The 26,383-nt window shown below is 38.9% G+C and overlaps 1 protein-coding gene across 1 annotated transcript in view; it reads left to right on the forward strand.

The window, feature by feature from the left end:
• RP1 (RP1 axonemal microtubule associated) overlaps positions 1-26,383 on the forward strand; it is a 310,814-nt gene that overhangs the window by 172,051 nt on the left and 112,380 nt on the right. The window contains exons 21-24 of the mRNA XM_032296101.1: positions 11,372-11,504; positions 12,476-12,627; positions 15,908-16,062; positions 26,139-26,197. Coding sequence (XP_032151992.1) covers positions 11,372-11,504; positions 12,476-12,627; positions 15,908-16,062; positions 26,139-26,197 — 499 coding nt within the window. The remainder of the gene's footprint in view (positions 1-11,371; positions 11,505-12,475; positions 12,628-15,907; positions 16,063-26,138; positions 26,198-26,383) is intronic.

The following is a 26,383-nucleotide window of genomic DNA, read 5'->3' on the forward strand; positions in this document are numbered from 1 at the left end:
CTAATCATACAGGAACAGGTAAATTTGTTCCAGTCAGTAAGTCAAGAAATATCTACTTAGCACCTAATATATGCCCTGAATTATGCTAGTTGATATGGAGAATGTGAGGAAACCATTTGGTGACTTTAAAGTTTCTATTTAGAAGCATTGAAAGAATTTGAAGTAGAGAAAAGCAGTGACCTTTTCAGAAGATGCAAAAACCATGGAACCTGCAAAGTGTAGTAAAATCACAAGCTCTGTGCCTGTGAATTACTGGGAAAGGCGAGTCAGAATGTTTTAGAAGAAACTTAACCATGAATTAAGTGGGCCTATAGTCAATAGCGTGGCTTGTGCTCTCTCTGGGACCTGTGAGTGAGAAAAGTGGTTGAGAGATATAGCAACATCACTACTTAGTGATTCTTCAACTGGAGGAAAAAACATCTCTCGCAGAAGCCGTCCAAGAAAGAAGCACTCAGTCCTGGGAACCAAGGGAGGCGTCATTCATTCCTCTGGTCAGTGGTAAAGGCTTCTGTGAAGAGTAAAGTGGGTAGAACATTCATTAATTGATCAAATTGAACAACTCGAACTGTAATTACCAAAGCAATGTAAGAGAAGGGACTTTTCCTATAGCTTACTTTACTTTTTATTGTGAAGTGATTTCAAATCTACTTTAAAAATTACAAGAATGGAACAAAGAACTCTAATTTCACCCAGATTCCCAGTTGTTAAGGTTGCATTTCATCTAGTTTACCATTCCCTGTTAAAAAATATATATGTATGTATGTATGTGTGTGTTTTAAGCATTTGAGAAATATTTACTGACATGATATCCTTTTATTCTTCGGTTATGTAAATATCTTATTCACCATAAAATTTTTACCCACTAATTTTAGGATTCATTGATGATTCTTGCCTTAATCAGTTATTACTGTGATGGTTGCCAAATGGTGATGTTTATATTCTATTGTTCTTTCTCTATTAATTGGCATTCTACTACAAGGTAGAACTTTTTCCTTCTCCCCATTTCAAAATTTCATTTATTTATTTATGCCAGCGTGTACTTGCAGATTCTTATTTTATTTGATGGGTTAATCTTTTGTAAACATGATTTGCTTTGATGCTGAAATCATCCTTCATTTTGTCCTGTAAGCCTCTGTGTCACTGTCTGTTCTATGAGGACGTCTTTACTTTCTGATTTGAGAAGATGTTTCAGGCTTACCTAGCATTTTCTTTTCCTAAGCCCTGGAATTACCTATTTCTTGAGGAGTCCTGGTTTAATTTAGTGGAGAATGGTGTTTGGACACCAATATTTATGTGAGCCATTCAGAGAAGTTACTTTCCTCGCTAATGCCCTCTCACTTCAGCTCTGAGGCCACTTCCCCTGATGTAAAAAGCCCATGCTCCTGCTTTCCCAATATGCTCCCCAGTAAATGTTTCCAATTTGGGAAACGCTGAGTTTCCCACATGAGTTTTGGAAACACTGAATTTTTCATTCGTCTCTTGGAGAGTCACAATGCAAATAAATATAGCAAAGGCTCTGGGATGCCCTGTGGTAAGGAAGTCTGTTTAACAGCATTTCCAAAACTTAATTCACCATGGAGTCATATTTTTCAGGTAAAATCTATTAACATTCTATGAAAGGAATACTGTGCATTACAGTAGGGGTTTGAGGCATTTGGGGTTTGATTTAGGAAAAAGATATGACCATGGTGCAGAGGCAGTAGCACACATATTTTATTAGGTGATGTTGTGACAAGGTTGCATGTGGAGGAAGTCCCCTCCAGCAGGAATACGCCCAGAAGCCAGAGTGCAGGTCTATACTCAAAAGAAGAGGGCAAGGGAGCTCCCTAAGGAGCCTAGGTGATGCCTCTGAGTGCATAGTGGGGGGCATGTGTCAGAGAGCCCTGAAGGGACGGTTATGAAATGTTGCATCCTAAATATGTAAAATAATTTGTTCCCCAATGAGAGGCAAAGTGTCTATTTGCAAAGCTGAAATAGTTTCCTTGTGTTTGAATGATCTTTGCATAGACTGGAATTTGTCAGACACAAGCTGTTTGACTTTGTTTAGGTAGAGTCACTTGATAAATACATAGACCTACAGATATTTTATTACCATCTCTTACACCTATTCAAGCTTATAGAAAAAATCCTGTATAGATGACTACCACCTTCTGTCTGGTAATTAAACTCCAGTCATTATTTCTTCTCTCGTTATTTCATGGGAGCTTATTGCTATACAGTACAAAATTTTATTCCTCCACATGCATTTGCTCAGTGGCACAATTCAGAAACCTTTATGTCTTTTGTATAGTCCTCTTAATCAGTATTTCCCTTTTCCTATATTATATGGACTATGCTAATCAAATTAACTTTATATTTTAGGACAGGTTAGGACCAAGGCAATTTTAAAATATATAGATTTCAGTTTGTCAGGGTGGGAGGGAGCGCAAGCCTCTCCTTGGACTTCGGTGCTAAAATAAACAATAACAGATATATAAAAGTATACAATTGTACTCATATTCGGAAAGCAATTGTACTTGTATTCAAAGTATTTTATCAAGTATTACTAGAAGAGTTGGTAAGAGTTGGAAGAGTTCTGTTGGTCGTTTGAACATGCCAACATGACCAAGATGCAGTTCTTGTCTTTAAAGAACACATTCCACAATTAACCTGCCTATAAACCAGATTGGGCTTAGTTATCCATAAAGTTGTCATTGTCATTGTCCCAGTGAAAACGGCACACACTCTCTCTACATCTGTCTTCCAAAAGATTTATGGAGAGAACTAAATTGATTTCTCCCCTTTTTCAAGTTCTGAGCAGAAAGATTGGGTAACCTGACCTAGATGTTATGTTCTCATTACTGAATTCTAACATGTTAATTCAGGCATTGTAAGTGCCACCATATGTCTGTTCCAGTCAGCTATTTTTAGGATATGTATTTAACCACATTGTTGAAATTTTTAAAAGTAATCCAGGAATTTTAAGTTTCTAAGAAATGAGAATGAGTTTTTATAGTAATGTTCTCTTGTGAAACAACTAATATTTGCTGTTGTAAATCAGCAGGGGGAGCTTAGCAAATGAACTTTAGTTTCTATTGAAGTCATTCCTAAAATTGTTCCTATTCATTTAGGAAATGAAAACAAATGCTGAATATTTTATGTGATAAGGCACTGCTGTGTCCTTTTGCTTTTTTTTTTTTTTAAAAACATTTTGTTTATTTGCTTATTTTCAAGGAAATTAATATATGTTTCAGTGAACAAATGGTTTTGGAGATTGACCCTTTTTCTCTTTCTCATCTATCCCAACATAAAGTTTGGCTTTGAAGATTAATATCAGTGTACTTTTTCTCAATCATATCAACTCATAGTACTCAGATTTGGCAGTTCTGTATCAGAGCTAAAGCAAAAGTCAAGGCTTTGGATATTTTTAGTATTGATAGAATAATACTAGATGATGCTTCAGTCTGAAAGCCAAAAGAAAATACTATTTCCAAAAAAGAAAATGATAGGTTTTACAATGACCAAAGACTGCCTTCTATGGACTTGGAAAATCTGAAAGTCTGTCATTATAAGGACATATGCCATGAGGGTTCCCCCATTGATGATCAACTATTTATAGCCAATAGCTATTCATCTTATGATGAACAATGCAAGCACTTATGGAATGTTATTGTTTGGGAGAAGCTGTTGTTTCTAAACTAGTGTTTGTGGAAATTAATCCTAGTGTCCCAAGTAACTGTGGGTGAAAACCTAGTTTCTGACATAGCATTTTGATCAGGGAACACCTGCCCATTTCATGATACTCTGGCACTTTGGGGCTTTTGATTTAGTGCTGGGTCTTGTGATGTCATTCAGAGTCTTAAACTCCTTGTCATGCTTTAGAGGCCTTTGTGAAGGTCTGACTTGCTATTTGAGTCATTTTAATACACATTAACCAACTGTGCAGTCTAGCATCCAAAATACTATTATAGAATATTAATCCAAGTCACCATACTGATTTCAGGTAATGGGTAGCTTGGACCCAAAACAAGATGGCTATAACTGAACGTAGATAGATAGTAATTAACTTTGAATATTGAAAAAAAAAATGATAAGAACACATTTTAGCAAATGCTGTTAAATAAAACTAATAATTGTTTTTGAATCTTAGGCTTTCTATTTTTTTCTTCTCTGAAATTGACTTTGACTATTTCAAATTGAGGTAACTTTAGAGTTGAAGTCAAAAGACTTGAAAGATATTTAATTTCTAGAAAGTTAAAAATCACTTTTTGTCTAGGTTTTTCTTGTAAAATAGAGCTCAGCAGTACTTGGTATCCCACAAGTTGTGAATATCAAGTAAAAAAAAAATAAAACTTATTCAGACCTTTTTGATTCCCTCATCTAATATGCTTCCCCTTCAGTCTTGTTTGTCTGAATAGACAGTGTCACTGTCCACCTAGGTATAGAAGCCAGAACCCTACGAATTTTTCTAGCTTGTTTTATTTCCCTTCCCTTCAAAATCCAATCCCTCAGGAATCCCCTGCTGACTCTATTGCTGAAACATACCTCAATTTTGTCTATTTTTCTCCATCTTATTACCATCACTTTACTCCAAGTTGCCATGTTTTCTCTTCTCTCTGCTCTATATGTCTCTTATGATAGCCTTCCAGCTCCCCCAACACCCCAGTATCCAGATTTCAAAGAGCAGCCACAGTGATCTCTTATAAACATCAGTCAGATCATGTCCCCTCATTTAATCTGTCCCCTGCCCACGTCTTTCTCTGCCCCTTCTCATGTGGTGGAAGCCACACTGGTCTTCTCCTGCTTTAGAGGTTCTTTGCTACACAATCTAAAGGGAGCCTGCATTTGCTCTTGATCACATCAGTTATTTTCTTTATAACACATCCCTTATCTGATATTTTATATTTGTTTATTGTCTGACCTCCACTGGAAAGTGAGTGACTTAAGAACAGGAACTTTATATTATTCAGTGTTATAATCCCAACTCTTAGAGTATTGCCTGTCATGTAGTAGATGTTAGATAAATATTTGTGGGGTGAATGAATAAATGAAACACATTTTGTTATATAACAAATATTTATAATATATGAAATACGACTGGGTGCAGTGGTTCACACCTGTAATCCCAGCACTTTGGGAGGCCAAGTCTGGAGGTTCTCTTGAGCCCAGGAGTTCAAGACCAGCCTGGGCAACATGGGAAGATCCTTGTCTCTACAGAAATTAAAATATTAGCTGAATGTGCTGAACTAAGCTGAGATTGCACAATGGCACTCCAGCCTGGGTGACAGAGTGAGACCTTGTCTCAAATATACAGCCTGTAGAGTCTTGGAGGTTTGGCCCATTTACAGAGAGTTAGCAGTGAGATAAGGCCAGCGCCCCTTCTCTTGACCCATGGCCTGATGTTATCTCCAATGTCTGGACTGCTTCTGCAGCACATATTTGCTATGCATTAACTGGATAAATAGATTCAAGTAGGATAGGAATTCTCTCGAAACTTTTTGATTCTTCTAAGCCTTTGAGTTGAAGTGGGTCATAGGTTTTGGTGAATTTGTTATTATTTTAACCTACTGCTGCTTGATATGATATGGTGACCTACTTGATATGAGCCCCCAGGCTGTCCTGAGATTAACTAAATTAGGTAAAAAATGGCTTTTCTTTTTTTTTTTAAGTTTTAAAGTATCTCATAAATATTTCTAGTTCCTTTTCATTTCCAGTTACTTCTTTACTTCAGGGTTCTAGAAAGAACCACATAAAGGAAAGATCGAGTTCTGAAATACAGTAAGAAAAATAGTTTGTTTTTGAGGATTTTCTAGTTCAGTGAACAGCAGGAAGCACCAGCTTCTTCTCACAAAATCTCCAGGCAAATGTTTAATCTCAAAAGACTCCAGTAGTTTATAGAAACATTCTCAAAGTTGTGCCAGCTTATTTGAACCAAAGATAAATTCATGTATTTGATAGTCCCTCAGTCAGTTGTAAATACCATGGTTGGTCCCCTTGTACAGTCCTTGTAACAAATACTGTGTTATCACAAGGCACAGGATGAGAAATAAGGACACTTGGAGTCAAGCTTTGACTTTGTGTCTTGTTTGCAAGAACACTTAAAGCATTCTCTGTGAATATATTTAAACCTTCCTACATTTTCATATTTCTGGCTATGCATAGAATATGCTAATGACTGACATGAGTGCCCTATCCACCATCCTCAGTACCAGATCTTATAGAGTACTGTTTGTGTTCAACAAATGTGTTGGTGACTATTTGCCTTTATTTTTTCAGAAAAAAACTTTGTGTTTATGGAATCTGTAATGAGAGTAGAAATATTGCTTTTTTTTTGTTTTATAGAACAAAGGTTTATGATATTTCAGAGCAGGATTTCTGAAAGGACTTTTTTCTCAATCTTTCTCATCCTAATGTATTCTTTGTCTTATATCCGGTGTTTATCTTACATCCAGTGTCCAGCAGAAAACTGGCCACATGGGTAGCTCTCAGAAAGTATTTGTTGACTCTGGTTCTATATCATTTCTCCTCTAAGAAGAGATAAGATTATTTTTATTTATTTTGTTTAGGATTAAATAAAATGGGTGAAGGGTGTTTTATAAAAAGGTAGAATGCAAATACAGAGGGTGTCAATTGTTGTTGGTTATTAATTACATTTAGTCAGGTTGTGGAGCGAGGCTAAGGACAGAGGGCAGCTGGCTCACTCTGCCCTCAAAACCCTGAGACTTTCGGTTACAGTGATGACCCTCCTTCTGACCCAGCTGGACCTGATCCTCGCTCCATTGCTATCTAGGTTGACATTAAAGACAGCCACTAAGAACAGCTAGAGGAAGGTCTCAGGGGAGGACATGAAAGAAGAGATATAGCCTTCGAGAGGAGTTGGGACAGTGCCAGTCCCTACAGTTTAAAGAGGAATGGTCTTCTTTTTCTTAAAAGTTCTCCTCTCAGGTACAAAGAACCAGAATACGAGTCATTTTAGGGAAAGCAGGCAAGGATTGCACAGGAACCCAGGAGATTAGAAGTGCTGGAGAGCTTCCTTGGGAGGAGGGACGCATGGGAGACCTGGCTCAGAGGACAGCTTTGGAATTCCAAAGCTTTGGAGGATTCTTTTTTCAAAGTTAGACATTTTTCCTTTTGTTTATGAACTCCTTGACTGATGGGATAGAGAATTTATGGAGGGGCCCAGGAGAGAGGAAGCAGGAGAAGATACTTCAGATTTGCTAAGGGGAGGAGAGGTAATGGAGGCCATTAGTTGTCTTTCCAGCAGGTCATGGTCAGGTCTCCTAAGTACTGTAGGAGTCAGGGAATTGGAGTAGAATTTTGCATTCTGGTAATAGACAATTGAGTGGCTAAATTTTTTCTTGTGCAGTCTCTTAGGAGGATGTTGAAGAGTGAGGAACAACAAACAATTCCAAATAATTGTTAAGAATTCTGATCTCTAATCTCTGAGATTAATTTTGATACAATTATTATTAATAACAATAAACGTGTTGAGCACTCATGGTATACATGATCACTTTTAATGTTTATGCCACAGCAAAGTAGATACTGTCATTATCCCAATGGAGAACATTGAAGTTTGGAGCACTAGGCAATTTCCATATCACATAGCTAGCATGTGGATCTAGAAAGAAGTGGTTTTACTTCTAGACACAAAAAATTACTCTCTTACTGTTAACTGGAAAATTAGATGTTCTGAAATCAAGCCCTCTTACACTATTCCTAGGTATCACCACCCATTCTTGAGAAAATTCTGCTTTGGGAAATAACTTCCTATGTCTAATCATTTACAGTTTACAAACTGTTTTCCAAAGGCATTTTGATCTTACATAAGGCACTTTACAACTTGGTGAGATATGATGCCAGTTTTGCAAATTGCGGGCCTGAAGATGACAGATCCTCATGTGGAACTTTTATAAAACTGCTCAGTGAGCTGCCATGTTTGTGATGGTTTGTTTTTGAACTGCATGGTGGGAGGAGGTGGTTCTGACAATTTTTACTTTGAAAACATTTAATCTTTGATTTAACTCACATCACAAGACTGCTGTTGCTCACTGATCCACAAAAAAATGAGGTAAAAAACTTTCATACTTGTTTTCATTAATCTTTCTTAAATGTATGCATAGCTCACATTTATTTCAGTGGCTAATGGTTAAGGCCATATACCTGGTAAGTAGCAGTGCCAAGACATAAACCAAGGTCTTGTAATTCAAACCCAGGTTTGTTTCACTTGTCACATGACTTCTACTGAGTCCTGCCATTAGCTATCATAAAACTGGACTTAAACATCGTGGTTGTCCTGGAATTTTGTCCTTCTTACTAATTTAACAATTGAAAAAATTATTTTGTGAAAATAAAAACAAACACAACTGGAGATTACCTAGATTCTTTGTTTTTCTGTTTTGAGACATCATGACTTTGAAGGTAAATGAAACTCATTTAGAGCCCTTACCATGAAGGCTTTTGCAGTGGTGTTAGTGGGACTGCACTTAAGTCAAATCCATGAGGCTCTCTCTTATCAGTGGGCTCTTCTAAGGTTGGGGGGATGGTGGGGCCTCAGAAACCAGAGGCATCTTGCCAATTTACATTCAGAGGTTAATGTAGAAGAAGAACCTGTTGAAGTTTTAGGTAGTATGACCTTGTAATCACTTAACATTGTTGTAGGTTCTCAGAAACTATGACTTCAAGCAAAACTTGGTATAACGAAACTAATTTACCATAGGCTAACCAATATAAAAAAGGGTTAAATTCCTTTCTTTCCTTTTTTTTTTTTTTTTAACCTACAATGTCTGTCAGCTAATAACAAGAGTTAAATTTCCAGAGCATATTTCTGGTCCCAAAAACATCACCAAACTTCTAAAGTCCAAAACACTTCAAATATTAACTATTGAAATAAATGTGAACTATACATAAATTTAATAATGATTAATGAAAACAAGAAAGTTTTTAGCCCATGTTTGGTGAATCAGTGAGTGATAGCAGCCGCAGTTATGGTAAGTTAAATCAAGGAATAAATGTTTGCAAAGGGGAATTGTCAGGACCACCTTCACCCACCATATAGTTCAAAAACCATCACAAACATGGCAACTGACTGAGCCCTTTCTTCCTCTAATTGTTTATTGTACATTTGTATGATTATTATAGACATTACAAATTATTATTTGATAATCATTTTTATTCATTTCTTCATTTTTCAACCTGCTTATGCCAGTTCAGTGTTGTGGGTGGGCAGAGCCTGTCCTAGCAGCTCAGGGTGCAAGGGTGGGAACTGCCCATGCCATCATCCCATTGCAGGGCACACTCACACCCACACCCACACCCACACACATGCACTCACTCACACACAGCCCCACACTCTCTCACACTGGGACCATTGTAGACACGCCAGTTCCTCTAACATGCAGAGCTTTGGGATGTTGGAGGAAGCTGGAGGACCTGGAGGAAACTCATGCAGACTTAGGGAAAACATGCAAACTTCACAGAGACAGTGGCCCCTGTCTGCATAAAGAATGATATCATCCAGAAAGAACACTTCAAAGTTCAGTAGAATATATTATATTAACCTTTTTAATATTAATCTATGTGTGTGCGTGTGTGTGTGTGTATGTTGCTAATGTTAATAGGAAGTATGTATATAGCTCATATAAGGTTTTACACATTTATTACATATAATCTCATTTAATATCCAGGGTAACCCTATGAGATAGTCATTATTTCTATTTTAAAGATGAGAAAACTGATATTCAAAGTAGTTACATGATTTCTCATGTCAGTTGGAAATGCCAGAGCTAGACTTTGGTCATGGTTTTTCTAGCTGTCTGGTGTTCCTTTCAAGACCTCTTTTCTGGAGCAAGTAAGATACAATCATCACTCACTAATGATCAGGTGCGCTGAGTTAGTCTGTAACCTGTGCTGACAAATACCTGTTTCATGTAGTTATTCATTTAATCATTCATTCAAAAAACGACCTAAGAACTGCCTTGTGAAAGCTTGAGGCAGTATCGACATGGGTAGGACATGGTCCCTTCCCTCAAGTGAGTCAAACATTAGCTGCTAAATCATGAGTGGGGAGGCTTGCTGAACCAAATTTGGGGCTCACAAAACACTCCTTGGAAGAGGTTATGTATAAGCTATGAAGGATGGGCAGACTCATCATGGTAATGAATCGGAATGAAAGCTGTTCTAAGCAGAGTTACGAGTGTATGTGAAAACTGACATGAGAGGCAATGTGGCCAGGCGAGGAACCATGAACAGATCAGTCCAACTACAACATAGCACATGAGGGAGAAGTTTCTAGCAAGATTATGACCCGACCATGAACTGCTCATTGTATTGAGGATTTGGGATTTTATACTGTAGGAAGGACTGTTAAAAAAGTTGTATGCAGTGTGCAAAATGATCAGATTTCTGTTTTAAAATAATCTCTTTAAACAGGCTAAAGGCAGGGTTGGAGGAGAGCAAGAACAGCAGCAAGCTGGAAGAATAAGCCACTTAAGAAATGGTGGCACCTGCTGCTAAGGCCAGGAGGCAAAAGAAAGTGAGGAGGGACCGGAACTTATTTAGAAAATTAGCTGGAATCTTAAAAGGATGAGGACATTTTTATCTATTGTGTTAGGAGGCAAGGCAAACAATAGTGCAGTTACTTCTGGGAGTCCTCTGCTAGTCTGCTGGCATGTGAAGGTGAAAATGAAGGGAATGAGCCTTTGTATGGAACAGCTACCAAAGGGGAAGGCTGACGAGGGGTCTGTAGAAGATTCACTGGGCTTAGGGGAAAGGCAGCTGCCTGCATGCTGGAAGGTGCAGGCATTTGGGATATGGCAACTAGGGCTTTATTTAGAGCCTACAGATGTTAGAAATACACTTAAAAGGCATTCAATTTTTTTTTCAAGTTCTGATGTATTGCATGCTTTGGTGACTAATGTGAACACAAAATCTCTTTCGGAGTTCTCTTAGATTGCTTTTTTAAAAATCACTACCACAGGTGAAATTGAGAGCTTTGAATCTGCTAGAATCTGTTTCAAATCTTCAAGCCTCCATTTTATTATCTATAAGATTGAAATAATTTTACCAGTCTGATTGGTTATGGTTGAAAGATAATTAAAATAAGCCACCTAGCGTAATATGTGGCAAATAAAAATTGCCTAATAAGCAACTGATGCTACTGCTACTAGTAAGTTGGTGCAAAAGTAATTGTGGTTTTGTCATTAAAAGTAATGGCAAAATGGCAAGTACTTTTGCACCAACCTACTACTACCACTACTAACAACCGTCACCACTATCGCCGTCGTCAGAGTGTGCAGTGAATTTTTGCAACCCCTGGGGTCCATTTCAAATTGCAGATTCTTTGAGAAATTGGGGATCACCCAATTTGGTCATTTTCTTCTTCTAATTCCAGGTGACCATGCAACATACGAAAAGCAAGAAGATCCTAGATTTTGCAGCAAACGTGTGGCTGTCTCAGATCCAGGCAGATGGAGATGTTGTCCATGAACTTCCTGTAGTAAAAGGAGGACAAGCTATTTTTCCACGTGTTTTATTAATCTTCAGTAGAATCTATTCCATAGACAAACTCTTTGGTAGTTGCTTAAATTTGCTTCTAAACTATTTTGTAACAGACTATATTTCCTGCTTCTAAAAGAGTTGTTTTACTCTTGAAAAGGACTTTTTCAGTGTCACAGCATGAGTTGCTGGTGGATCTGAGATTAAACGTAATCTCAAAATTGTTCTCGTGGCCCAGCTACAGTCACAGAGGCTGAGGCTGTAAGAAACAAGAAACGCCATGACTGTGACTCACCTAGCTTCGCCTGGGGCCAGCTTACCTCCTCATTTGATTTCTTTCCTCATCAAACCTTACATCATTTTAAACTATAAACATAATGCACAATAACAGTCACCTTTACCACTAAAATACTAAGCATAAAATGTCCTCTTATGTCATATATAGAACAACCTTTTAAAAAATCTTTTGCTTCTCTTTCTGAAAAAGCAGTAAACTTGTAGCCATTTGTTCATAGTGTAAAAATGCCCATTTGTAATTAAAAATAATTGAAGCTCAAAAGTCAATAGACACAGAAGTTCAGATTAGAGGAATTCTCTCATATATATATGAGATATATATATATATATATATATATAGCAAAATATATATGATATATTTATCATATATATGATATATGTTTATCATATATTTTATGATAAACATAATTACATATAATCTCATTTAATATCCACAGTAACCATATGAGATATATATTTATCATAAAATATATATATGATATATTTATCATACATATTTTATGATAAATATAATTATATATAATCTCATTTAATATTCACACTAACCATATGAGATAGTCATTATTTCACAACTCACATCAAAATATATATATGATATATATATATTTTACTATAACCTGAAAACGTATTGATCTGGGCTCTGTTTGTGTGGATTCCAAGGTAATGTATTTCCTCTTGTTTTCTCTCACTGTCGCTTTGTCAGTAGTCAGATATCAGGTTGACGTCTACACTGGGCAGCTGAAGCATGCAGAAACGGAGTCCGAGGTTTTCCTTTGTCTCTTTGGGGAGAGGGGAGACTCTGGCCTCAGACTGCTGCACAAATCTAACATGCCAGTAAAATTTCAAAGAGGACAGGTGAGTCCATATAAATAATTTCCCAGATTCTTAACAATCTCTCTCAAGATGTCCATATATGATTTAAAATTTCAAAGGTGCTTGGTACTCCTCAAATTTTAGTTTTAAGACATCTTTAACACATTTTCCTGACCTGACATCCTAATGTGCTTTGTTTTGGAAGTTGTTCTTGCAAGAAAAATGGGACAAAGTAACCCAACAGTAAGTAATAGAACAAAGAGAAGATATAAAAATTAGTGATCGTGTGAGAAAAAGAAAAGAAATGAACTGAAAAGATGAGGAAATATACGTGTGTGTGTGTGTGTGTGTGTGTGTGTGTGTGTGTGTGTGTGCTGTCTCAGGCTTGAAAGTTACAAGGCATTATTTTAAAACAGCAGGCCATAGAAATGCCATTATGCTATATTTCATATAATAAATAACACATTGGCCTTTAATCTTTAAAACATCTTGAGTGGAGCCAAGTGTGTTATTTTGACACTTAAGCCCTTCCTTATTTCCTTTTGTCCTTATAGACGAGCATAAGTCTTTCTATATATTAGTTCTTTGAGAAGTTACAGAATATTATTAAGTTATTTTGTTGTATATGGAAAGAAGGTACTATTTGAGGATCTGAAATTAAGTTTGGGGATTATGTAATATAAAGGCATATTTTAAAGGAAGAGAGACTCCTGAAACCAGTGCTGTTTTTCAGACCTTTTGTTGTAGTTTGTGAAACATTATGAAACGTTGGCTATCTTAAAGCTCACCTATACATTTTATTTGTCACTGTTGATTATACGAAAGCTCTCATCAGAATGAATAGGAAAGCTAGTTCTGCTATGGGTGAGACAAAAGCAAAATTAGGTCTAACTTTTGCTGTCATGAATGAATTATTAATTTGATGCAGAAACAGTTTTAGATACCATGGTATTATTATTAATATTATGCTAAGTGATCAGTGAAGTGATCTACAGAATCCTGCTGGTTTTTGCATCAGCCCCAGACTCTTTCATTCAACCACTGGAGGATAAATGGTAGAGGCTTCCTGTCCCCTGGCTGCCTGCTAGTTGGCCGCCAGCATGTATCATTTTGCAGCAGTCCTGTATCATGGGATGTTACCTACTGAGATTTTGTAAGTCATCTTCATGATTGATCTTCCTCAGTTCATCATTGTGTTTAGCATTTTCCAGACGATAGGGAGGGTGTATTTATGGACTGAAATTAAAATTGGGTAGGAGATATAGTTGCAATCAGTGTATAAAGAAGAGTACAGTGAGGATTTAGTGGTATCTGTTTTGAAGTTTAGAATCAAAGATGTAAAAGTGTTTTTCTTCTCTGGTTCATTTTTGATTTTACATTTTCTGTTATTTTCCTCAGTGATTGGGATGTAAGGGAAATGCCAAATAATTTCAAGAGTTTTGTAGTCAAGAGACTGTGGTAATAGTCTGAGAGTTTCATTATCAGAATTTGCTCATACCAGCCACAACTCACATCATAAACCACTTATTGGGCTAGTTGTCATGTTCTCTACAAGGCGTCCTGTCAGGATGATAAAAGGTAGCAATACATGTAACAGACCCAGTTTAATTCTGTATTCAAACCTAAAGTTACTTTAAGATACAAGAAGAAACCAGAAAGCTGACTCAGTCAGTCTTTCCAGACCTTAAGGTATTTGGGTTTGCTCTAAAGCAGACTGAGAACCAAAGACTTCAGTGCAAGCCATTTATTTGGGAGATAATCCCAGTAAGCACTTGAGAAGTGAAGGAATGGGAACAGTGAGGCGGGAAAGGAGAAAACCCAATATGGGGACATTAGTGAGCTGGTTACTGCTGTGGCTCCTTTTTCTTGCTAGAGACCTTCAGAGAAACTCTGTGAAACATCCCTCAGATCTGTCCCACCAAGGGAAGCCCTCAGGCACAGAAGCAGGAGTTAGAGGATTGAGATAGAAAGCTGTTAGCACACCTAAACTGTCTATCAAGCAGCAGATGCAGCTAGAAATGGACCCAAAGGACATGAGATGGGGCATCACTTGCATTTGCTACAACAGGTGACATGCCTCATGAAATGTCTGTTGTAAAGGCATGCTGAGAATGCAGAATAGTGACACTGAGATTGTCCGTGTACACATGAGAAGATGCATAAATACTCATAATCTGGTTTACAGCACCGTCATTACTGGACTAGTAAATGGTTTTGGTCTGGATGCCACAAGAGGTTTCCATCAACAACATGGAGCCAATAGTTGAGACTCAGGTAGTGTGTCTTCACATTTCAAATTGAAATTTAATCTGATAACAATGCAGGGAGCTGTTAAGACAACTCCCAACATAGGCAATACAAGCGATACTAGAGTCACATTTTTTACTATAGAGTACCTGTGGCTAACAGTCAACTGTCATTTCTGGTAACTTTTCAGACTTACCTAAATTCATGACCTTTTCCTCAGATAACTTTAGGATAGCTATTCTCAACAACAGTCTATGAGGGAGTAATGTGTGAAGGAGTTCTTTTTATTTCAATCAGTATAGCACTGACTTCAGGTCCTGAATCTCTCTGGAAATGCCAGTGTATTTTTGACATAACAAACTAATTCTGTTTAGGAGTGAGGATTCCAGACTGCTTTTTTACAACAAACCCAAGAATATGTTCTATTTTCATCTACAGAGGAAGATGCAGGGGAAAGATGTATTGAATGAGGGAGGGAAAAAGGGAGAAAAAGAGGGATGGAGGGAGGAAGGAGGAAGGAAGGAGGGAGGAAGGAGGGAGGAAGGAGGGAGGAGGGAAGGAGGAGGGAGGGAGGAGGAAGATTTCTTTACATTACTAAAATTGTAGTAGAAAGGGAGGGAGGGAAGGAAGGAAGAAGGGAAGGAAGGAAGGAGAAAGAAAATTTGTCCCACATGTCTCAAAGTATATCAGCACTCATAGAAAGGAAACGTGCTCTACATTAGGCTGCGTGGTTGTCAACCTGATGCCTTAATGAACTGCTCCTCGGGGTAAGGGTTTAACAAGAGAAAAGCCTTTGTGTTGGGATTTGTTCCTTTGTTACTCTGGATGCTACTACAAATGGAGAAAATAAAACTGCAAAAGCGACAAAACAGCCAGAAGTATATTTTTAATAGATAAAAAGTAATTTGCTTATTTTTCCTACCACATTGCCCCTTTTGATGCTAACTGTAGTAACATTATCTCTTCTAAGGTATTGTGCTGCTTCTGGCAGTCACTGGGCTATTATTATTGCTTGCATTTGTCATGCGTCAGACTAGTTATTTCTGTGGGATTTTTTCTCTGTCTCCTGTACTAGATTGATAAATTTCAAGTAGCCGCAGTGTCACTTGGAAAACTGCAGAAGGTGCTGTTGCGCTGTGAGGCCAGTGACAAATCACAGTACTGGTACTGTGAAAAAGTCATAGTCAGAGAGCCCGGCACCACAGCCGAGTACGTCTTCACCTGTCAAAGGTAAGATGCTGCACTGTGGATGATGCCGTGTGTGTGTGTGTGTGTGTGTGTGTGTGTGTGTATATCTTTTAGATCACAGGTTTGTTTCATTAAGTCAGGATTCCACATCATGTATCACTCACTGATTGCTTAAATAAACAATCTTTTGCTAAGCATTGTAAGGAAGACTTATAATTTCTTATTACCACAATGTTCTGTGTGTCACAAAAGACCAAAAGTTTAATACTGGAAATTTTTACATAAATAGAATATTTGTTTAACTGTTGGTTTCTTTACGTTACTAAAATTGTAGTGTTAACAACACTTTCATAAGGGAATTAAGTGTGGAGAATTTTACAGAGAAGAACTTTCAGAACAGAATGTAAGAAAGACAAAGATTAAACTGTAGATAAGTTAGACTTTCCCTTGAGCCCCATGTGAATCAGTCCTGAAAGCAGCTTTCTGAATTCCTGACCTGGCCCTTACAGGCCAGGCTTGAGACACAGGTCCCACATATACTTCCTTCTTGAAATCTCCTCATAGAAATCCCATACCTTCTTGCTTAAGAAAATGTCACTGTTTTTCCAAGAAGAAGTGATTCTCCTGCCTCAGCCTCCCAAGTAGCTGGGATTACAGGCGTGTACCACCATGCCCAGCTAATTTTTGTATTTTTAGTAGAGACAGGGTTTCACCATGTTGGCTCTTTGCTGAGACTTGCTATTTCTCAAGAAAATGTTTAGCTTTGGCTAGATGAGCAATCATGTTTATTATTGTTTGGTCTCTAGGTTACAGGGAAGAGGCTGGGCCCCAGATTCACGAACTGAGTAGAAACCCAATCTGTTTGGACATAGGAAGGAGAAACTTGGGGTTCCATTTTGAAAATTTGAATCTTCAGTATCGAGGGCTGCCTGTAGCCTCTTTTTCCAAATAGGTAATCAACAGGAAATGAGATAACAAAGTACAGGCAAAACAGGGGTAAGGGGAAATTCAGGGGTCTGGATTTGGCCAAGAAAATTGCAACTTCAAGTCCTAAGCAAAAAGCAAAAAATAATGAGGCAATTCGACTAAAAATCCTAAAGGCATGCCACTAAAAACTGCCAACACCCAAGATGAGTGGAGCTGACTGCAGATGCACAGGAGCTGTGAGATCCACAGTAGCCCTCTTCTTTTTGCCTTTTAACCATTAAATTCAGTCAATTCCTTGTTCAGAGTGTCTGCTTAATTAATCCTTTCTTTTCTCCTACTGCTACCTCTGCCCTGATTGATGCCCTTGGTTCCTCAAGACCAGCTCATCGCAGTCATCTCCCAATTGTCTTCCCTGTCTTTCTTCCCCAGCCTTGCTGCCCACCTTCCAAGCTAGCCCTTCTACGGTACTTATTAGCGTCATTCTGACTTTATCTTTTCTTCCGTCATTTCTCCTTTGTTTTATTTTGAATTCATTTTTTAGTATTTTATTGTATAGTTTTGCCTAAAAAGTTTTCAAGAAAAATGTGGTGGAAAATAATGTTCTAAAAGCTGTATTTTAACCACATCACTCCCCTGTTTAAAAACCTTCAGTAATCCCTGTTGCCTACCCAAAAAGCAATACAAAAAAGAACTTCCATTCAAGGCTTTACAACATCTGACTCTGTATTTCCCCCTCCAATGTGTTTGTATAGCTGTCCTCTTGCAAGATCTTAGTGAAATTAGACCCCTATCATTAACTAGACAAGTTGTGTTCCACTCTGCTTCTGTCCCCTGGAGTGCTATTCTTCACCCAGGAGGGCCTTTTGTTGCTCTGTTCTCCCCATTTTAATCCTGTCTATCCTTCAAGTTCCAATTCCAATTTGGCCTGTAGCATGACTTAATTGGCTAAACAAGAAAGAATTTTTCTCTTCTCCCAATGTGTACTCAGAACTTAGCACAGCACAGGCACCCCCGTGTGATGAGTAACACGTAGCACTAAGAGGACTTGGGTGTCATTTCCCAGCCTGCTCCCACCCACAGCTCACAGGCATCTCTGGGGCACTGGTGGCAGCTCTATTTTATTCCACGTATCAGAAGAGGTAGAGATGCTACATCCAGCACTTTCATTTTATGTTCTGATATACTTTGTCACATTAATTTAGCTGATTTGTTTAAATATGAAATTTCCTGGTGCATAATTTAGATGCATTCACTGCCACGTTCATGTCTACACATACATTTCACGTTGCCACCCATCATTTCCTGCACTTCCTTACTATATTTTTTGTGACGGAGTCTTGCTCTGTCACACAGGCTGGTGTGCAATGACCTGATCTCTGCTCACTGCAACCTTTATCTCGTGGGTTGAAGCGATTTTCCTGCCTCAGCCTCCCAAGAAGCTGGGATTACAGGCACATACCACCACGCCCAGCTAATTTTTGTATGTTTAGTAGAGACAGTTTCACCATGTTGGCCAGGCTGGTCTCGAACTCCTGACCTCAGGCAGTCCACCCTCATTGACCTCCCAAAGTGCTGGGATTACAGGCATGAGCCATGGCACCTGGCCCTTGCACTACCTTACTTCTTGTTTGTGCTGTGCCACCGTAGCCTCCTTTGCAAGAAGGAACATAAGTGAGAGCTTTATTATTATAATTTCAACGGGTTGCATGTGAAAGAATTTTAGTTACAAAATATATTGAACAATAAAAAGTAATGTATCAGATATGACATATTAAATGCTAATATTTAATGCCCTACACATAGTAAGTCCTTAAGAAATGGTGGCTGGTGCTCATTCATAAAATACCCTGATGAAGAAAGTAAGTTGCAAAAATAATTCTTTACTATTCTGTAGCTATAAAGAGATTGGGCAGGTCCTATTTCCCTCATTATTAAAGAAGCAGAAGAGTGTGTCACCAGGAACAGAACTTGGGGCACAGTAGGTTCCTTTCTACTGCAGATAAAGGCCATTCTGAAGCCACTTATAGTTACTTCTGTGCTCCCAGAGCCTTTCCTGTGCATGTGAGGTGAAGGTCAGTGTCCATGGGACCTGGAAGGCTGTTCTGAGGGGAAGGGAGAGCCGTGGGTACATGCGGGCTGGACTGGACAGTCCTGGGGCGGGGAGCTGGGTAGGGTGTGATGCTGGGTGTGTTCATTGTGGCTAGTCAGTTCTGGGGTGCAGGCAGCCAAAATGCTCAGGTGCACATCACAGAAGAGAAAAGGAAAGAAAATCTCAATCATGTTCCTTAGAGCTTCCTCAGAGAACAAGAATTTACAGTATAGCACAGCTGAATTAGGGCAGAGAGAAAGACCACCGGGTGCTTGTTCCTTTTGTGGGCTCGGGGGAAATGCTTAGATGAGACCCAAAGCAGAGTCGCAGGAGGAGGCTTCTGCTGTGCATCACAGAGGCTGTCTGCAAGTGCATGCATCCTCCTTTTTCCCTCTTCAACTGAACACCCACATCCTTATGGCTTTATTTTATTTCTATGCCTGAAGGTATTATTTTTCTGTCTTTTGTACATTTAATATAGATAGGGGTGTAGACCACTAAATTTCTACCATTTACACTGCAGGTTTGGCTATTTGAGGTTTGCAGCAAGCAAAATTTGTATTTGAATAAGGCAGACATTCAACTGACTTTATGAATTAATGCAAATATTTTTGTTTACCATTTGTATTCGCTTCCTGTGGCTGCCGTAACAAATTGCTACAGACTTGATAGCACTGAACAACTGAAATGAATCCTTTTGCAGTTCTGGAGGCCAGTGATCCACAGTCCTGGTGTCATTGGGGCTTGCTGTCTCTGAAGGCCTGGGAAACAGGTCCTCCTCACCCTCCCTGCTTCTGCTGGGCTCTGACCATCCTTGGCTTTCCCTGGCTTCCAACTGCATCACTTTGGCCTCTGCTCCGTTGTCACGTGGCTATATTCCTTTTGTGTGTCTGGGTTTCTTGCCTCTTTGTAAGGACACTATAGTCAGTGGACTAGGCCCATCCTACTCCAGTATGGCCTCATCTTTACTAATTATGTCGGTAAAAACTCTATTTCCAAACAAGGTCATGTTCTGAGGTTCTCGGTGGCCATGAATTTTGGAGGAACACTATTTAATCCAGTATACTTTCTGAGTGGATTCTGTAATGTACTGTTTAGTATTAAATTAGGGAATATCCAGATTTTTCTGTTACCAAACTTGAAATATTGTATACATGTGTATATATATGAGCCTTGACTTGAATGTGAAATCATTAAAAATAAGCATCTATCTTTTGATAGAAACAATGCCATTTACAATATACACTTCATAACCTACTTGGCCTAGAGAGCCTGGAGACAAGGAGTGGTCAAAAGCCTCTCAGTGTTTCCTTCCATCACCCCTGACTGGTTTGGGAAGTGACATTGACATGAGCTTGCGGAAGCAAATTATTTGAAATAAAGGCCCTACCTAAGGAAATTCTAAATAGAAGGAAAATTTGTAGATGCAGAAATTGAAAAGTTAAATGCAAATAATTACAAATACCTCATATTTTTAGAATGATCTAACTTGACTCATCAAGGCAGGGGAGCATGACCAGCTTTGTCCTCCCAAAACCAAATTGTGGTCAGAGTGACCCTGAGGCACACTCACCTGAGGGATAAGGACAAGATGCTGCACAGCATTCTGTAGAGTTGACATTGCAGCTAACACCTTTAAAGTGTTCCCATCTCATTTCTATTCAGGATTCTTGACTTTTAATATTTTTTTTTTTTGAGAAACGTTGAGATTATTTCCTTTGTGCAAAGTATAAGGAAAGAAGATTTTAAAAGCTTTCCACTACAGATAGAATAGACTATCAGCAAAGCCTGAATACCTCTGGTAGGTGGAGTGCCACCTCCACTCCAGACCCACACCCTTTTCACAGCCCTCAGCACCTTCTTACTAATTGTTGAAAAAAAAGAGTCTGTTGTTCCACTGAAAAAATCATGTAAGCCTGGCCTTCGGGCAAGCCAAACTAAAGGCCTTGGATGCATCCTTGAGATCACACTCTGGGGGACCTCTTGCAGCCAAAAGCTGGCCTTGGCCACACGACAGGCCCACAGCTCAGCCAGGGCCTAGCAAACTCGTTCCTCTCTGCTCCTCACTGGCCTTCACTGTGTTCTCAGTTGGTGCTGTTGGATCTGAGCTTACCTAACTCTTGGCCATTCCCTGGTGCCTGGAGCCCTGTAGGCTTTCATGGGTATATTTACTGGTAAGTTGACAAAAGATGTGTCCCCTCTCCCAGGAGATCTTTCCTGAAGCCACAGGTTGGGAAACTAATTTTCCTGTACACCTTTCACAAGGTATGTGACGTTAACTCAGCATTTGCTACATTAAATTATGTGTGTGTGTTTATGTGTCTATCCTACTTCTCTAGCTCAGTACACTTTTCCCCAAGGTTGGGCTGATGTCTTATATTTTTACTTTTAGCTCATATCATTGTTTCTGAAATAGAATAGGTTAAATTTACATGTGCAATAAATTAAACCAAAGTGCATGTATTAATCAAGACACTATAAGCCCAAATGGAAGTCATATTAAAGGACAGATTTGGAATTAGGACACAAAATTTAAAAGGCTTAACTGTATCTTAACCTCACTAAGACATATGTAAACAAAATTGCCACTTAATTCTCATTTTTAAGTGTTAATGATAACAAAGAGCCAAAGAGTGATTCTTAGAATTACCATGAGTTTCAAAAAATAAAAAAAGACATGTCCCACTGGTATAGATTTTTAAGCAAAATGTGATTCAGTTGTCTCAGGATCTCAGTCTTGAAAGCTGAAGGGCTAGTTGACCAATCATGACCAAAGGGGGCTCCGCCTTGACGGCCTGTCAGAGAGGGGAGTTTTTGCTGCTCTGTCACTGCAGCCTCACACACCAGGAGGGCCACATCTCCATGCACGAGATTCTTAAGTGGAAGCCAGGCTGAAAAATCGCCCCTCTACCATCCCATTATTATAATAATTGCTTAATTGTCCTGTGGCAACTCTGGCGGTTATTCCAAGAAAATCAAACACGATGCACATGCTCTTAGGAGGTTGTAATTAAGTCCTTCAGTGTCCACAGGACAAATACTAGAACATAGTAGGTGCTCAGGAATTGTGTGCTAAATTAGTCAGTTGGTGAGTAAATCACGAGCTGAGTATATCATTTGTGAAGAGGGTCAGGAAAACAAGCAGGGGCAGCCCTGTTTAAACAGCATCCTTCTTCGGTGTAAGTACGGTTGACAAGAAAACTTTTACACCTAGGCCAGCTCTGTCTGAAGGTGTTGGTTTGTGGTGAATTAAAAATGAATTATCCCCTTACCTTGGCCATTTACCTTTCTAGGCTTTTCTTCCAATTCTCCCCAGTAGAGTACGTTTTGCTTCTGTCCCTAGGCATTCTCCAGGGATATTGCTACTCTTTTCTCTCACTTGTTTTAGCTCATTTTATTCTTTCTTCTGCTTATTGAAATTCTTATCCCTCAGGCCCAGGATAAAATGTTATTCCATGCCATAAAGCTTTCTCTGCTTGCCCAGCCGGAAATGTGCTCATCCTTACCCTCTTTAAATTCCTCCAGGGCATGACGTAGACCTCTGTGCAATCCTTGCTACATAATGTCATTCACTGCCATCGTTTGTGAACGTGTTTGTCTCAGGTACCAGATGATATGCTTCTTAAGGCTAGGGTCTCATAAATTTGTCTTTATTGTTCAGTATGGTTTCTTGTACCAAATATGGATTTAGCAAATATTTATAGATAGGAATGGGGAAAGGAAGGAAGGGAGGGAGGGGATAAGGATGATGGATAGAAAACATAATGGAATCCCAAGTTGGAAGAAACCTTAGAGGTCACCTAATCTTTGCATGAGTTCCATCTGTAACATACTCAGATATCTCATTAAAAATAATTTATGCATTTATTTATTTTCGAAATAATTCAGCCTATGTACAAATGGTTTTATTTTCCCTTTCTGGGAAAAGGGGGGAGATGATAAATGATATAGATAAAAAAGATGTTGAAATTTTGATAAAGTAGAGAAATGTAAAATACAATTTTTATAGGGAGAAGGGAATAATAAAAATTATCATGAGGCAGTGAGCAATCGTTAAACTTTACTGAATTTTTTTCCTGAAAGAGGCCACTATTAATCATTTCTTGCTATTCTGAGCATGTATTTGTGCTGCTGCAGATTTCTGTGCTCTTCTTTGTCAGTTTGTACCATTCTTTGGTGCGAAAGTGACAAGTAGTGACAGTGGGAAACTGACAGAATGAGGTGCAGGGATGAGTCTTGCTCATTTTTTGGGGGATGGGACGGAGATATAGAATCTTCAAATATTTCTTCCGCCATTTTCAATGTGAATGCTTGCCAAATCTAAAATATATCTCAGGTTAAATATAATCTGTACTACTCCTTACCTTGTTATGCATCTTCCTTCAGCAAAACACCCTACATGTTTTAGGGCAGGAGCACCCCAACACATTCCATAGTTGTCTAATCTTAAAAGACTAAGAGATTGTTTTCCCTTGGCCTGCGTTTCCTAGCTAGGACAGTGAAAGGGAGCCTCCTGGTGACCTAGGGCTTTAGGCATTCTTTAGCTGATGGCTGCAGAGAATGGATAGTGTTCTTGGCCAAGCAATCTTCTCCTGCTGGCTTTTTATTCCACTCCTTTAGTGTCATCATCGCGCCTCTCAAGCCACACTGCTCCAATTCTCCCATCTATTCACTGGCTTTGGGGGAATTTCCTTGTCCTAATGCAAGAACTTGCTGCACTATCCAAGGCCCGCTGTTGTATGGCACATCTGAGCAAAGTAGGATGGTTGTTGGTTGACTGGCAGTCACCCCAAATATATTTTCTGTAACACCATCTATGTACAAGGCACTGTGTTTGGCAGTCAGAAAATGCAGCAGTAACTGTTTTACTGTCATACATGTATGTACGTTTAATTCTGTATCCTTCGTGTAGGTACTATTGGCATCCATAATTTACAAATGAGGAAACTGAGGGTTACAAAGATTAAGAACATGGGCCAGGATTGCACAAGTAATAGGTGTTGAAGCCAGGTTTTGAAACAAGGCAGTCTGACACCACTTGAAATTTAAACTTTGTATTTTTTTTTTTTTTTTTTTGAGATGAAATCTTGCTCTGTCATTCAGACTGGAGTGCAGTGGTGTGATCTCAGCCCTATGCAAACTTCACCTCCCAGGTTCAAGCAATTTTTCTGCCTCAGCCTCCTGAGTAGCTGGGATTACAGGTGTGCACCACTATGCCTGGCTAATATTTTGTATTTTTAGTACAGATGGGGTTTCGCCATGTTGGCCAGGCAAGCCTTAAACTCCTAACCTCAGGTGATACACCTCCCTTGGCCTCCCAAAGTGCTAGGATTACAGGTATGAGCCACCGAGCCCCTCCCTAAAGTCTGTATTCTTAAATATGAAGCTAACTGCCTTTATTCTGGCATGTAAAGTAAATTCTTGACATACATAACAATGTGGCTGGAAAGATGGGGTACATAAATTAGAACATAACCAATAAAGTAAGATTGCATAATTAGGAGCTAAATGTGTAAAATAAGTTGTATGTGTGTTATTAGGTTCCAGAGGAGGAAGAGAAAGAACACTGTGAGCTAAAGTGGTCAGAAGAAAATGATATTTCTCATAGCTTTGGAAAAATGGAGAGATGAATAATCCTGACAGCTGGGTAGGACTGTGAACTCACAGTTCACCTTTATACCCCACACTTTCCCATCTTCTGCTGATTGCAAGGCTAGTGTGGTGGCATCAGTCCTATAGCTCAGACTCTAAGACTCTAAGTTCCTTGACATTCTCAGATCCTTCAGTAACCCATACACAACCCCTGCTCCTACCGCGTCTTGTCCAGCAGCCTCCTGTGCATCAGCCATGTGGAATCTCACTGGACTCTGTACCTTTGCTAGTGCTGTTGTCTGTTTCTACGGTGCCCTTCCTGACCTACTTATTATCCAAACTTCAGCTCAAGTATCACCTCTTTGTTGAATTTTTTTTGTTCTTCATTCCTTTACATTTCCCCATTCCTGTCATTGAGTTGGTCAATCTCTTTTTCTGCTCCTGTAACATCTGTATTTAAGTCACTGACCACACTTTGTTACATTTATATCTTTACACATCTGTTTACTTCTTTTACACTGGAAGCTCCTCAGGTCAGGTTTCTTCTCTCTTTTGTTCTTCTTGTAGCCCCAGAACTTAGGAAAATGCCTGTACCACAAGGCACTTTCTAAGTATCTATTGAATGGATAGATGAAAGAATGGAAGGAATGAGAGCATGTGTAAGTGTGTGGGATAGCAATAACCGTGGTTTTTGTGGTATAATAATAAAATTGATACGCCATGTAATACCGCAAAAAATACTTACACATGACTTTCCATTTCAGCTTCACAACAGTGCTATGAGGCAGGTAATTTAGTCAAAGAAAGTAAGCTTCAAGAGGGTAAGATCAGAAAGCTAGTAAATGGTAAATCTGGTTTTCTGAGTCCAGTCTTTTTACGTGGTTTAGGGGAAAGCTGCCAGGATTAGCTGTTAGCTCACCCTAAGGATGTTTTCCAACATGATAATATTTTTACCAATGTTGATGATAATATTGTTTTTGCAGACACTGAGAAAGAGATTTTAGAGGAAGCCAGGTGAAAGCAAGACAGAAACTCTCACAGAGGAAATATTAAAATAGGGAGCCTATTTTTCTGTGCCAAGTTTCCCTGCAACCAATGTGCAGGCCATACTTTCTAGGCTGGCCCAGGTACCACACTCAAAATCTTAAACCCACCCTTGCCCTTTGCTCCAGCTTGGGACTAGGAGTGCTCTGCTGGAGCCCCAGTTGCTTTTACAGGTGATAGTGAGAGAGGACTGCCAAACCTGGAGAGGTGGGTGGTTATCAGGGTTAGCAACGTATCAATTTCATTCTCCACGCTACAGGTATGGTACCATTCTTAGTGATATGATGAGTGTCTAATAGGATGGATTGTGTTTAACTATATAAAAAGTAATTTTATAGTTAACATTTAGTGTGCAAAATTAGTGCAGAATCAACCTTATTTTAAAATAGAGAAAATCAGAAACGAATTTTCTCTTTTTTCTCCTCTCTCTTCCTTTCTCTCCCTCTCTCTCTCTCTTGTTTCTCAGATGGCTTCCTTTCATGTCTCAGGGCATAATTCATTCAGAAATTGAACTTCATCTTCAAGGTGAGGATTAATGAAACCATCAGTAGAAGAAAGTACAAGTTGATTTTCTTAAATCTGGACATCATGGAACAATATTCCCCAATTTTCCTCAGAACATCCCTTTGATCATTTATCTTTTATTGTTGGATTTATAGTGCTCCTCACAGTAAAAACAAAAACATATGTAAAGCTGTGTCTTAGAATTGT

Source organism: Sapajus apella, unplaced genomic scaffold, assembly GCF_009761245.1.
Source record: "Sapajus apella isolate SASKATOON/1434 unplaced genomic scaffold, GSC_monkey_1.0 scaffold35, whole genome shotgun sequence".
Lineage (NCBI taxonomy): Eukaryota > Metazoa > Chordata > Mammalia > Primates > Cebidae > Sapajus > Sapajus apella.